Consider the following 15,709-nt stretch of genomic DNA (forward strand, 5'->3'; position numbering starts at 1 on the left):
TAGTCTGACTTATTTGCCTAGTTTCATCTCATTTATCCCGGCTCCTTCCCATTAAAACACTTTCTCCTGTTAGCTTCCGGAGCACTTGCCTCGTTTCTCCTTACCTTTCTGGCCACCCCTTCTCATTCTCCACATTCCTCCTAATCTCCCTGTGTCCTATCACTTCATCTTTGGATCTTTTTTGTTTATACTCTGGTGCTCTGGTATTATTTTCTGATGACTCCTAAATGTGTATTTTCAGCTGAGGCCTCTCTCCTCACTTCTACTTAAAATCTCTCTTAATCACCTATTTTAGATGTTTGTAACATCATTTCTTATAGTTCTCTGAACCTATCTGAGTGATCCTGCTAAAAGATAAGTCAAGAGTATGTCACTCTCCTGTTCAGGACCAGTTCTCACTGCCCCCAGCTCCAGTGGCTTCATATCTTAACTCCAGAGTTCTTATAGGGCCCTACAAGACTGGCTCACTTTATCTTTCTGATTCTATTTCCTACCATTCTTCCCCTTGCTCACTTCACAGCCACACAGGTCTCCTTTCTGGCCTGTGAACGTGCCAGACATACTCTTGTCTCGGGGCTTTTGCACTTCTTTTTTCTTTGTTTTTATTTATTTATTTTATTGAAGTATAGTTGCTAGGGCTTTCGTACTTCTGTTTCATCTGCAGGGAATGCTCTTTCCTCTCATATTTCCTTGGCAGGTCCCCTTATTCCTTCTGGACTTATTCAGTAACTTTCTGAGTGATGACTTTCCTGACCACTTTATCTACATTTTTTATTTACTCTGCTTTAATACTTCATTTCCCCCTTTCCTGCTTTCTGTTTTCTCCTTAGCATATAACACTGTCTAATGTATTGAATATTTTACTTGTTTGTTTATTTTTGTCTCTGCCACTGGAATATAAAACTTGCTCCATGGGCAAGTGTTGTGCATTTTGCTCACTGCTGAATGTCCAGCACTGCAAATGTTTTTAATTAAATTGTATTGAATTAAAGAAAGCATTTCACTTAAAAGTTTTTTTAATTGACATATATAGTTTATGTACAATATAATATAAGTTACAGATGTACAATAAAGTGATTCACAATTTTTAAAGGTCATATTCCATTTATCATTATAAGATATTGGCTATATTCTTTGTGTTGAACAGTATATCCTTGTAGCTTATGAAGGCATTTCACTTTTGAATTCCAAAGAGGACCATGGTTGGTGCTTTTGACTACTGTTTCACTTAGGTGGTCACATTGTTTTAAGCTACCAATAACCCCTCAGCAAACTTCATCTTATAATTTGTGGTTATTAAAATAAATTCAAGACAATTTGGGCTATTTAAGTTTTCATTTTCAAAAATGCTTCTAAAGAGTTGTTTATGGTGATTTTACCAAAAAAATGTGTTTTGTAATCACTCCAGATGGCTAGCTATAACTAGATGTTCAAATGATGTTTTAAATGAACAATTTCAAAAGGTTATCTTTTTCTCTTCAAACTTATTGTTTCAGTGTAAACCCACGTTTTTTCCCCTTTTTTTCAGTGTTCTGTCTGATCGGAGCTGTTTAAGAGTTACAGCTGGTCCCGCTCCACTGGATCTCGATGTTAATGTTCAGAGAACTCTAGATAACAACTTAGCAACTGAAGCTTATGAAAGAAGAATTAAACGCCTTGAACAGGAAAAACTTGAACTTAGTAGAAAGCTTCAAGGTAAATATATTTTAAAGATACTATTTTCCCTTTTTGTATTGGACTCACAGTGTAGATACTATTTATTGTAAGTGGTTGTTTTATCTTGAAAAGAAATTTTTTATTAAATGGAAAAAAGCAAGTTGTAGAAATTTATACAGAATACAGTATAATGCCATTTACATAAACTCACACAATTAACAGTAAACAGCAAAATAGCATTTGTTTCCCACAGGTATATATGTATGTATATAAAAGTGTGGGAATAAATACCTCTGGGAGAGGAAAATAGAATTACCAAGAAAAATGGAACCCTTCTTATCCTACTGCACTTTATATGATGCCCTGCCATATTTTCTCTGCCTTACCTCGTCCCACCCGCCCCACCCCTTCCCACTTTCCTGCTTTATTTTCTCCAAAAAATGTTATATACAATGTATTTTACTTATATACAATGGTTGCAATAATGTTTATACATTATATACAATGTATACATTCCTTTAGTGAATGAAGGAATGTATCTATAATCATGAAACTTGTAACTCTTTTTAAAAATTAATTAATTAATTTGGCTGCGTTGGTTCTTCATTGCTGCGCGCGGGCTTTCTCTAGTTGCGGCAAGCGGGGGCTACTCTTGTTTGCAGTGTGTGGGCTTCTCATTGCAGTGGCTTCTCTTGTTGCGGAGCACGGGCTCTAGGCGTGTGGGCTTCAGTAGCTGTGGCACGTGGGCTCAGTAGTGGTGGCTTGCGGGCTCTAGAGCACAGGCTCAGTAGTTGTGGCACACAGGCTTAGTTGTTCCGTAGCATGTGAGATCTTCCCAGACCAGGGCTCTAACCCGTGTCCCCTGCACTGGCAGGTGGATTCTTAACCACTGCGCCACCAGGGAAGCCCCGTATAATCCTTTCAATGTGTTCTTTAATTTGGTTTGCTAATATTTTGCTGAAAATTTTTACATCTATATTCATCAGGGATATTGGTTAATGCTGACCCTTGAACAACACAAGGGTTAGAGGCACAAGCCCCGTGCAGTCAAAAATCTGCATATAACTTTACAGTCATTCCTCTGAAACCATGGTTCTGCATCTGCAGACTCAACCACCGGGGATCATGTGGTATTGTAGTACACATTCACTGAAAAAAATTCGTGTATAAATGGACCTGTGCAGTTCAAAAACGTGTTGTTCAAGGGTCAACTGTAGTTTTCTTGTGGTCTCCTTATCTGGTTTTGGTATCAAGGTAATGGTGGCCTCATAGAATGAGTTTGGAAGTATTCCCTTCTCCTCAATATTTTGGAAAAGTTTGAGGAGGATTGGTGTTAATTATTCTTTAAATGATTGGTAGAATTCACCAATGAAGCCATCTGGTCCTGGGGTTTTCTTTGTTGGGAGGTTTCTGATTATTGACTGAACCTCTTTACTCATTATTGGTCTGTTCAGATTTTCTAATTCCTCCTGATTCAATCTTGATAGATTGTGTTTCTAGAAATGTGTTAGTTTCTTCTAGGTTATGTAATTTCTTGGCATACAGTTGTCCATAGTAGTCTCTTATGAGCATCTATATTTCTACAGCATCACTTGTAATGTCTCCCCTTTCATTTCTAATTTTATTTATTTGAGTCTTCTCTCTTTGTTTCTTAGTCTAGATATTTTGTCACTTTTGTCTTTTCAAAAAAACAGCTTAGTTTTGTTGATTCTTTCTGTAGTTTTTCTTGTCCTATTGCATTCATTTCTGCCCTGAACTTTGTTATTTCCTTCCTTCTGCTAACTTTGGGCTTAATTTGTTCTTCTTTTTTTAGTTCCTTGAGGTGTAAGGTTAGGTTATTTGAGATATTTCTAATTTCTTAATATATGCTTTTATTGCTGTAAACTTTCCTCTCAGAACTGCTTTTGCTGCATCCCACAAATTTGATATGTCATATTTCCCTTTTAATTTGAGATTTTTTCTCTTTTGATTTCTTCTTTCACCCATTGGTTGTTCAGAAGTATGTTATTTAGCTTCCACATATTTGTAGATCTTCTCACTTTCCTCTCTTTACTGATTTCTACTTTCATACCATTGTGGCCAGAAAAGATAGTTGGTATGATTTCAATATTATGTTTGTAAAGATATGTTTTGTGTTCTGTCATATGATCTATCCTGGGGAATGTTCTGTGTGCAGAACATGTAGAATGTGCAGAATGTGTATTCTGCTGCTGCTGGAAGGAATGTTCTGTATATGTCTGTTAAATCTATTTGTTCTAAAGATGGTTAAATTCCAACACTTCCTTATTGATTTTCTGGCTGTACAATTTATCCATTGCTGATAGTGGCATATTGATGTCCCCTACTATTATTCTGCTGTTGTCTATTTCTCTCTTAGGGTTTGTTAGTATTTGCTTAATATATTTCGGTGCTCGGGTGTTTGGAGCATATATATTAACAATTGTTATATCTTCTTGATTTATTGACCCCTTTATCATTATATATAATGACCTTTGTCTCTTGTTACTGTTTTTGGCCTGAGTATACTTTGTCTGATATAAGTATAGCCACGCCCACTTTGTTTTGGTTTCTGCTTGGAATATCATCTTCCATCCCTTCACTTTGAGCTTACTTGTCTTTAGAGCTGAAATGAGTCTCCTGTAGGCAGCATATAGTTGGAACTTGATTTTTTTTTCATCCACTCTGTGCCTTTTGATTGGTGAATTCAATCCATTTACGTTTAGGGTGGTTATTGGTATGTAAGGACTTAGTATTGCCATTGGTCCTTTGCCTTCAGGTTATTTTGTATCTCCATTGGTTCTTTTTTTTTTCCTTCTTTTTGTTGTCTACCTTTGTAAGTTGATGATTTTCCATGGTGATTTGCTCATTGTCCCCTTTTTTATGTCTCATGTCTCTCCTTTAGATTTTTGCTTTGTCTTTACCATGAGGTTTACATAAAATATCTAATTGATAAAATAGTCCTTTTTCTGCCTATAGCAACTTATCTTCATTCACCTGTAAAGGTTTCATTCTTTTACATCTCCTTTTAGATTTTTGATGTCACAGATTATCACTTTTTATGCTGTGAATTCGCTACCAAATTGTAGTACAGTAATTTTTAATGCTCTTTTTCTTTAACATTTATGCTATAATTGTTTAACACACTATTGTAAAATACAGTTACAATTTTCTAATTCTGACTCTCTATTTATCACCTTAATCAGAGTTTTGTGTACTTTCAACTTTTTGTTTCAGCTTGAAGAGCTCCTTTCAGCATTTCTTGCAAGACAGGTCTAGGGGTGATGAACTCCCTCAGCTTTTATTTATCTGGAAAAGCCTTTATTTCTCCTTCATATCTGAAGAATAACTTTGCCAGATAGAGTATTCTTGGCTGGCAACTTTTATCTTTCAATACTTTGAGTATGTTATTCCACTCTCTCCTGGCCTGTAGACTTTATGCTGAGAAATCTGCTTATCGCCTAATGGGGCTTCCTTTGTAGGATACTTTCTTTTTTTCCCTGGTTGCCTTTAAAAGTCTTTCTTTAGCATTGACTTTTTTTTTAAAATTGGAGTATAGTTGCTTTACAATGTTATGTTAGTTTCCTCTGTACTTTTGACAGTTTCATTATAATGTGTGCTGGAAAACATCTTTTCTTTGCATTGAGATAGCAAGGTGTTCTATTGGCTTCATAGATTTGTATGTCTGTTTTTTTCCCCAGGTTTGGGAAGTTCTCAGCTATTATTTCAGTAAATACACTCTCTGCCTCTTTCTCCCTCTCTTCTCATTCTGATAAACCCATTATTCTTATTTTGGCTTTTTAAATGGAGTCTGATAGCTCTTGTAGGGTTTCTTCACTTAAAAAAAAAAAAAAAAGAGGGCCTCCCTGGTGGCGCAGTGGTTGAGAGTCTGCCTGCCGTTGCAGGGGACACGGGTTCGTGCCCCGGTCCAGGAAGATCCCACATGCTGCGGAGTGGCTGAGCCCGTGAGCCATGGCCACTGAGCCTGCGTGTCCAGAGCCTGTGCTCCGCAAGGGGAGAGGACACAACAGAGAGAGGCCCGCGTGCCGCTAAAAAAAAAAAAAAAAAACCTTAGTTCTCTCTCCTCTTCCACCTGAATCATTTCTAAATTCCCTTCCTCCATATGGCTTATTCTTTCTTCCATCTGATCTGTTCTATTTCCAGTGCTTTCTAATGCACTATTCATATCACTTATTGAATTCTTCAGCTTCAGAATTTTTGTTTTGTTCTTTTTTTATAATTTCAATCTCTTTGGTAAATTGCTCTTTCTGTTCATTAATTTTATTTGAGTTCACTGACTTGCCTCTCTGAGTTTTCTTGTAGCTTGTTGAATTTCTTCATAACAACTATTTTGAATTCTTTATCAGTTAGATTGCAATATTCTGTGTCTTTGAGTTGGTTGCCTAGAGAATTGTCGTTTTGTGGGATACTGCGTTATCATGGTTTTTCATAGTGTTTCATGAACTGTGCCTCTGCCATCACATTTGAAGTAGCAAACACCTTTCTTATTTAGGTAAGGCTTTACTTTGATTCTAAGTTCAGCAGCTTGGCAATCAGAAGCCTTTCTTTTGTTTTCCAGAAGGTGGCGCTATAGCACAAATTTTGGGTTTCTCTTACCAGAGATGACCCTCCACTAAAGTTTGGAGGGTGTGCATAGTAAAAGCTGTTGGCAGAGTGTAGGAGGTGTATGCTTAGTACCTGGGGCTTTTTAGTGGAGGAGTCCAGAAATCTGTGGACAGACAGCAGGGAATACATTCCTTCATTTCTCTTTGTCTGCCTTCTTTCCTTCCTACCCTTCCCCCACCCCCCCTCAGAAATCCAGGTATTGCTGAAAAGCAACAGGGTCCCTCCAGCTGCAGCCCTCACAGCCTTCACAGCCTAGCACGTTCACTCATCACTTTCACTTTCTACCTCCTCTGCTACAGAGGTCACTGTTGCCGGTACCTTGGATCTTCAGCCTCCTCTGAGGTCCGGTCTACCCACTTTTGGATACACATATGGATGTATCTCTGGTGTCCTGGTGTGCTGTGCAGAAGCAATTTTGTTCAGTTATGGATGTCCAATTAGTTGTAAATCGAAGGGAGAGGAAAAAAGAATGACCCATAGGGGCATGATACTGATGTCACTCAGTTTTGATTTTTAAATGGTGATATGCATACAGTAAAGTGTGCAAGTACACTACTTTAAATTGTAAGCCCTGTAAATGTTTATATTAGTGTACTTTTATGTAACTTGCACCCCAATCAGTATATAGAACATTTCTAGCGTAGGATAAGCTTCCATCATGCTCCTTCCCAGTTTGTAGCTTACAACTCTGAAGTAAACACTATCCTAAATATTTTCAGCATTAATTAATTTTACCTTTAAACTTCATATAAATGGTTTCATACAGTATGTTCTCATTTGTATCTCTTTTTTTAATAACATGGTTTTCCATGTGTAAATATCAATAGTTCCTTTTCTTTTAACTGCTGTTTAGTGTTACATTATATACAAATACTAAAAAAATTTATCCAATGTCTGAGTTTGTTCTGACTTTTTTTTTTTTTTTTTTTTTGCGGTACGCGGGCCTCTCACTGTTGTGGCCTCTCCCATTGCGGAGCACAGGCTCCGGACGCACAGGCTCAGAGGCCATGGCTCATGGGCCTAGCTGCTCCACGGCATGTGGGATCTTCCCAGACCGGGGCACGAACTCGTGTCCCCTGTATCGGCAGGCGGACTCTCAACCACTGTGCCACCAAGGAAGCCCCTGACTTTATTTTAAAAAATACAACAGATTGGGTGGCTTATAAACAACAGAAATTTATTTCTCCCAGTTCTGGAGGCTGGAAGTCCAAGATCAAAGTGCCAACATGGTCAAGTGAGGATTCATAGCCAGCGCCTTCTTGCTGTGTCCTCACCTGGTGGAAAGGGCTAGGGATCCCTGTGGGTTCTCTTTTATAAGGCATTAATCCCATTCATGAGGGTTCCACCCTTATAACCGTAATTTAAACACCTCCCAAGACCCCACCTCCTAATAACATCATCTTTGGGGTTAGAATTTCAACATATGAATTTGGTGGGGGACCACAGGTATTCAGACCATATCATCTAAGCTGTTGTTGAACATTTGAGTTATTTCCAGATATAGACTATTATAAACATAGCTTCTGTGAATATTGTTATATATTTCTCTTGATGGCCATATGTACTTATTTCTCTTGGATATCTACCTAGGAGTAGGATTTATGGGCCATAGGATAGCGTATTTTCAGCTTTAGAAAGTATTGCCAAAGAGTTTTCAAAAGTGATTGCATCAATAGTTTCACTAATAATGTATGAGTTTCACTTGCTATGTATTCCCATCAGAACTTGATATTGTCAGCCTTTTAAATTTTAGCCATTCTGGTATCTGTATAGTGGAATTTTGCTATGATTTTAAATTTTATTTCTCTAATAAGTAATATTTATTGTTTATTTGGATATTCAGTCTTGTGTAGGTTCTTGCCCTTTTTTCCCATTAGGTCTTTACATGTCTCTTAAATAATTTTTATTTTTCCACTTCACAAACAATATAAGACCCTTATAACAGTCCTTTATGTTGTTGTTGTTTTATAGTTTACCTCTATCTGTGTTATAAACCTTTCAATACATTTCTTTTATTCTTGCTTTAAATATTTATTACTCATTAATTTTTAAAATATCTTTTTATTTACCCACAAATTTACTCTTTTTGTGTTCTTTATTTCTTTCTAGTGATCCATGTATCCATCCAGAATCATTTTTGTTTAGTCTGAAAAACTTCCTTTAGTGTTTCTGATGATTGTGTGTGTTATAACTAAATCTCTCCCTTTTTGTTTGCCTGAGATGTCTTTATTTTGCCTTCAGTTTTGAAGAATATTTGCTGGGTTAGAATTCTAGCTTGGCAGTTTTTTCTTTCAATGCTCTATAGATATTATTTCATTGTTTTCTGACTTCCATTATATTTGAGAAGCCAGCCAGCTATTAATCTTGGTCTCTTGAATGTATCTTTTCTTCCTCCCCTCTGGTTGCTTTTAAGTATTTCTCCTTAACTTCACTTTCAAACAGTTTGGCTGTGATCTACCTGGGTGTAGTTTTCTTTGTATTAATGTAAAATCTTGTTGGGGATTCACTGAGCTTCTGAAATCTTGATTGATATCTTTCATCAATTTTGGAAAGTTCTAAGCGTAATCTCTGTAGGTATTTCTTTTGCCCCATTCACTATCTCTTCTTCTTCTGGGACTTCAATTACATATATCTTAGACTGTGTCCCACATTCATTTTATGTTCAGTCCTGTTTCTTCCATTCTTAGGTTTTTTTGTGCTTAATTTGGATATTCTCTACTCACTTGCCTTTAAGTTCATTTGTCTTGTCGTCTGCTGTATCTGTTCTGATGTTAAGCCCATTCAATGAGTCTTAATTTCAAGTATTGTCTCTTTTAGTTCAGGAATAATCATTTGATTCATTCTTATAGTTTTCAGTTCTGCATTGAAATTTCCCACTGTTTTGTCCTTTTCCCCCTATGTTTTCTTTAACATATTGATAATATCTGTTTTAAAGTCTTGTCGGCTAATTATAATACCTGAACCATCTGCGTGTGTCTCTGTTTCTGTTTTTTCTTCTGATTATTGATCACACCTTCCTGCTTTTCCAAATGTCTCAATTTTTATTGTATGACAAATATCATAATAAAAATAACATAGAGAATGATGTTATTATGTTATTTTCACTCCAGAGAAGGTTTTCCGTTTTTTTGGGTCCAATCAGGAATTGAACTAGGACAATTGCAGTTTTAATTAGATTCAGCCTACTTCTGGTTTCAAATGTCATGAAGGAAAACTAGCTGGAACCTGGTTTGGACTTACTCTGTCAACTGTGAGAGCTTTATTCTGACCTTCAGACTCTTACCCCATGCCACTTTCAAATTTGGCAAATGTCTAGATGGGCCATGTGTTTGAAATAGGCTCTTTTCCTCAAGCAAGACTTTGTCTCTGAAATACCTCAATACTGTAGGAGATTTTGGTCTGACTTTTAGAAGCTCCTTAACTTCCCATGCAGTCTCCAGATACAGCAAATATACCATGAGGAAAATACCACCGCATATTTAGGGATCCTGAAGTTTCCAAATTCTTGCACCAGCCCACCCATTCTCCAGAATTTGTCATTTTTTCCCCAGCGTACTATCCCTCAATTCATGTGCTCACAGAATTGGATAAGATTCTGAGGTAAGAGGCAGCTGTCATGGCCTTTTCACCTCAGAATAGCTCATCCCTCTCTGGTTTATTTTACTTAGTTCTCTTTGCTTTCCCAGATACATGATGTTTGTAAAAATAAGGTTTTTTCAAATTATATAGTGTATTTTTACTTTTTGCAACAGGGGTGATAGAGCAATGACCTGTTACTTCCTACTCCATCCTATTCTGAATGAGAAGTTCCTATGTCCCAGGTTTTTTTTGATGTTTTAAATTCTTTAATCTGTTCTTAGAGAGTGTCATTACATACAGTTGGTGTCATTTGCCCAAAACAAACCCAGAAAATATTAGATCGTTGCCTTTTGGTACTAACACCTGTTTCATTTCATACAATGGCATAGGTTAACATTTAAACTGATTCATCTATTTGTTAGCTACTTGTTGAGCACCAGTTAGGCAGGAATTGTTCTGCACATGACTGGGGATATAATAATGAACAGAAAAAGAAAAAAATACCTGCCCTCTCAATGCTCACATTCCACTTTGAGGAAACAGATGATAAATCAAATACAAAGCAGGGTCATCAGCTGAGAATAAGGAAGGTAGAGAATGTGTTAGTTTTTTGGGATTTTTTTTGGTTTTTTTCCTATTAGATTTTTGACAAGAAAAAGAGAAGATGTGAAATGGTAAGTTGAGAGAAGAGTGAATGGAGTAGGGAAATATTTTAGGATTGCCAGTGTTGATTGAAAAAAATGCACAATGTGTGAGTTGTGAGTCAAGTTTTATTTGGGGTAAAATGAGGACTATAGCCTGGGAGACAGCATTTCAGGTAGCTCTGAGAAACTGCTCCGAAGAGGTAGGGGGGAAGGTATTATATATGATTTTAGTGAAGAGGGGTACATGCAGTGAAGCACACATTTTGGCAGAGGCTGGCTGCTAGTCACTAGGAGCAGATGTCATGGTTAATGATTTTAGTGCTTTTCTAGATGTGAGAAGATGCAAGAATTGGGCTCATAAAATTTTGTCCTGAAAATATCTGTCCTGAAAATTATCTGAAGACCTGCTCTGCCAGTGTTTCCCAGAGCACAGAGTGCCTCATTCTTGATCTCCACCCTGATCTCCTTTCAGGGGGTGTTGAAGGTCAGCGGCTGCTAGAGGCAGATGGCAAGTGCCAATTTTTAGTTGGCATCAGGCATCACCAAACTATTTAGACATGAATTTTGAATGGTTGGGCTTTCTTCCGTCACTTTCAGCTATTAAGGTGAAAGCACAGAGTAGAAGGAGAGTAGGATTTAGGTAAGACTGGGGCCTTCTAGGCTAAGTACAGTGGAGGAGAGAAGAGCAAAGAAATCCAAGGTGTGTATGCAAAGCAATAGTAATGATGGACCAAGGACTCTAACCTGGATAAATAAGGAAGAAAAGAGAAAAGGAGATAGTGTTAGGAACAGTGGATTGGCACTCTTGGTGGGAATGAAAAATTACTGAAGGGGTCCCTAGAGTAAGTTAAACTGTAAATATAAGAGATAGAGAGTATTTACTTGACATCAAGATGTTGGAGGCTATATAGTTATTAATAATGACAGCATGTACAGTAGCATTTCTCAGTAGGTGAACTACAAGCATTTGGGGCAGGGTAATTCTTTGATGTGAGAGACTGTTTCACATTCTGTAAGATACTGAGCTTACTTGGTCCCCAGACAGTAAAAGTCTGTAGCGGTCTCCTAGGAGCCCACCCCAGCCTCCATTCCCCACCTACCCACCCCCGCACACATGCACATTTCTAAGTAAGGTCAGAGCCACAGGTCTAGGGCATGACCAATAGATTTGGTGGTTGTGCTGGAGAGACGTCTACCAGCTAGGTTGTTTTAGGCGGCAAGTCATAGAATTCTTAAATAATACAGATTTCTTACCTCACTTAAGAAATCAGAAGTACAGTTTCCGTGCTCTTATCAGGGTTAGCTTCTCTGTGATTTTCTTGGCTTTTCCCTCATGATTCCACATTACTGTCAAAGTTCCAGACTTCATGACTTCACACATCCAAAGACCAAAAAAAAAAAAAAAAAAAGGAAGGTTCATTTCCTTTCATACATGTCTCACTTAATGGGACCTCTCAAGGTACCATTCATTCTAACTAGTTGATGTACCTAATTCTTAACCAGTCCTGGCAATGGAGAATGAGATTGGCATGACCGATGGAAACCGTCTTCCTTCTGGCTGAGCCTACCTTGCCTAAGCACACTGTAGCCTGATACCTGAATTTGGTGCACAAGCAGGAAGAGAGGGGTAGCTGCTGTGTAAACAGCCTCAACAGTGTCCGCATAGGGGGTTTGTGTGCCTGTGAAGCCAGTTGGATAGATCGTCTCTTTTGTTGTTAAAGTCACTAAGAGTAATAATAAAAAGAGTTGTAATGGAAGGAAGGGCAGTGGATTACTGTAATAAACAGGTAGTGGGTTATACGGTAGGTCCTTGTTGGTTATCCATTTTAAATATAGCAGTGGGTACATATCAGTCCCAAACTCTATTACACGGGGAGCTCTGCCTCATATTCTGTAGAAATCTAAGTGGGAGAAGAATTTGAAAAAGAATAGATACATGTATATGTATAACTGAATCACTTTGTTGTACACCTGAAACGAACACAATGTTGTTAATGAACTATACTCCAATATAAAATAAAAAGTTAAAAAAAAACCCCAAGTAATGGGCATTTTAGAGACCTGAGATTTATAGGGAGGACAGTGGTGACAAAGAGGAGGAAGGATACCTATCCCACCTCCATACCCTGCAGTGTGTGGGGTGTAGAAGGAAAAAGCTACTAATGTCCAGTGGATATTTTTATTCTCCCCATTTTCTACTCCCAGCTTAGATGTCTTTAAAAAAAAGAAGGGTATTCTTTTAAAAATAATAAATTCAGAAAGTACCGGTTTTCAACATGTTTTGAACCCAAAGAAAAAGAAAATGTGTAAGAAATACTTATCGGATGTAGAAGATCATGATTGAATGCACAATATGGTATATCTTACATCTTTAATTCAAATTAACAAATACTTATGACCACCATGCATATGAATATCATGATACTGTTCTCTGTACAGATGATGAAGATAAATTAGAAAATCTCCATCCTCTGAAGGTCACAGTCCCTTGGAGTTTTAAATATATATATAAATAATATAAATATATAAGTAATGTAAGTTATGTAAAGCAATATATAAATAATATTAGTAATCTAAAGCAGTCAGTAATGATTTGTACTAACAAAAAATTATGGAGAGGTAGAGATTTACTATTTGGGGTCCCTCTATAAGCTAGCAGAGTAACTGTTTTAGGACCATTTCTTTTTTTTCCACATCTTTTAATGGTATCTGGGAATGAGCTTCACTAGATTTAATGTTTCTTTAGTACCTGGCATCTTCTAATTAGAACCACAAGTTAAATGAATAATCCCTATTTTAACTAAGTTGATGAGCCAAGTCATCAATAGGTGGGCCTCAATGTTCATATATAAAATTTGGAAGGCCAGCACTTATACATATTCTACATTAACATCTCTAAACCTCTCTTCATACACCAGACTCAGTTTTTCATACATCATCTGACATACGTTTTTGGGTTATCACATGATGACATTTTATGCTAGGATGAAAGGGGGCTGAATAGTTGACTCACTGGCAGAATGTACCAACAGTATTTAAAACTGAAAACCTCACATATTAGAAGGTAGACTGTTTCCTACATATAATTTTAACAACATGCAGTGGAGTTTTGTGGTTTAATTTTAATGTGTTTACATGCTTTTGTCAGTAGGTATATGCTTCAATCAGTACAATTAAATAAGGATTTCTCTAGAAAGAAATATATTGCTCTTAGTTTTTAAAATTTAGAGTATGAGCATATTTTTCATTCTTTCTTTTATTCTTTTTTTTTTAAAAGAGTCAACACAGACTGTCCAGGCTCTGCAGTATTCAACTGCTGATGGTCCACTAACAGCAAGTAAAGATTTAGAAATCAAAAACTTAAAAGAAGAAATTGAAAAACTAAGGAAACAACTAAGAGGTAAATTTCTGTGATTCATTATTAATTCTGTTTAGTAGACATTTTTAAATGTTTTATTCACGCACAGAACATTTATTGAGTACCTGTTATGTTATGTGTTATATGATGTGAGCTATGTGCCAGTGAGGGAAAAGCAAATAAGAATGGTTCTGCTCTCAAGGAGCTCATGTTTTGGTCTTGGAAAAAGATAAACAAATAGTTTTTTTGCAGTACATGTGAAAAGGCCAGAAGAAAAATAAACATAGGTACATAGAGAGTACACAGGAGGAGCACCTAATCCAGAATTAAGTGAAAAAAGATGACTTTTTGGAGGACCTATTCATTTGGGATATTTGTCTGGCAAAGCATTTATATGAGTAGTTCATTTTTCAGTGTAGGTTAATTAAAATTAATTTTGAATTGTTGATACGCCTATTATATCCATTCATTCATTTGTTCCATTCATTCAACAAATATTTATTGAGTAGCTACTATGTACTAGGTGTTGTTTTATGCTCTTGGGATGCAGTACTGAACAAAATGATAAAAATCTTTGTCCTTGCTGGGGTGGAGGGCAAACAACAGACACTAAACAATAACTATGTAACTTTGTAAATGATACAGTATGTTAGAAGGTGATAAGTGCTTAAAAATAGAAAAGAATAAGGAGAATGGATCAAAAGTATAAGATGAGGTGTTTTATAATTTTAAATAGTGTGATCCATGTGAGAAAAATATTGAAGGAGTTTAGGGGCCTAGCCATGCAGTTAAATGGGAAACACATGTTACAAGCAGACGGATCAGCCGGTGCAAAGGCCCTACTGTCAAAATGTGCCTCGTGAGTTCAAATACAACATAAAAGGACAACAAGGCTAGAGCAGAATGAGCAAGCAGGTGGAATGAATGGACATGAGGGTAGAGAAATAAACAGGTGGAGAGGGCTCATTGCCTGATCAGTGGAGTCTTACTGACTGTTAGGTCTTTGGTTTGTTCTGTGAGTGAACTGGGAGCCTTCTGCAGGGTTTAGAGGCATCACATGATCTCAGTAAGTGTAAGGGGAGAGAGAGAGAGAAGGTACTATTTTAGCTAGGATAGTCAGACCTCTCTAGAAAAGTAGTTTTAGGCCAAAATAAGTGAAGAAAAGAAGGATCTGACCCAGTGTCTTTTACAAAAAGGATTATTTAAAATGCAATATTAAGGCACATGGAGCTTTTAAATTTGAGCATAATTTATGCTGTTCTATTTTTTTAAGTGGCTGTCCTCCTAATAAACAGCTCTTTATCAAATTTCTTTAGCTTTATCTTTTTAGAACTAAGTTAGATTAGGAATATGACAAGTAGAATCGTTTACTTTGCTTTGATATCAACACTAAAACATTATCAGTGGCACTGAATGTATTTGAGTTTTTTGGCACTAAAAAAGCAGTGAGACACAAGACACAGCTAGGATGTTTAGTGATCCATATCACTTCAAAGAAGTGATATGGATTTGGAAAAACCTATTTACATAAGTTTATCTCACTTACATGTTCTAGGAGGGATTTTTGGTTTTTTGTTTTGTTTGTTTGTTTTTAAGATTCCTTGGGATTTTCTGTGCTGACCATCATGCATCTGCAAATAGGAACAATTTTCTTTTGCCCTTTCTGATCTGGATGTTTTGGGTTTTTTTTTCCTTATTTCACTGGCTAGAACTTGCAGTACTTTGTTGAAGAAGAGTGTTGAGAACAGACATCCTGGTTTTCTTTCCTATCTTAGGGGGAAAGTATTAAGTCTTTCACCTTTAATTGTAATATTAGCTGTAGGCCTTTTATAGATACTCTCATCAATTT

General features: G+C 36.8%; 1 protein-coding gene across 11 annotated transcripts in view; it reads left to right on the plus strand.

The window, feature by feature from the left end:
* The window catches only part of CDC42BPA (CDC42 binding protein kinase alpha), a gene marked incomplete at both ends in the record, with an annotated part of 303,526 nt that overhangs the window by 169,321 nt on the left and 118,496 nt on the right, over window positions 1-15,709 (plus strand). For all 11 annotated transcript variants that reach the window (XM_079719570.1, XM_079719575.1, XM_079719576.1 and 8 more), the window contains 2 exons: window positions 1,529-1,695; window positions 13,780-13,902. In XM_079719570.1, coding sequence (XP_079575696.1) covers window positions 1,529-1,695; window positions 13,780-13,902 — 290 coding nt within the window. The remainder of the gene's footprint in view (window positions 1-1,528; window positions 1,696-13,779; window positions 13,903-15,709) is intronic.

The sequence above is a fragment of the Hyperoodon ampullatus genome (assembly GCF_949752795.1).
Source record: "Hyperoodon ampullatus genome assembly, chromosome: 2".
Taxonomy (NCBI): Eukaryota; Metazoa; Chordata; class Mammalia; order Artiodactyla; family Ziphiidae; genus Hyperoodon; species Hyperoodon ampullatus.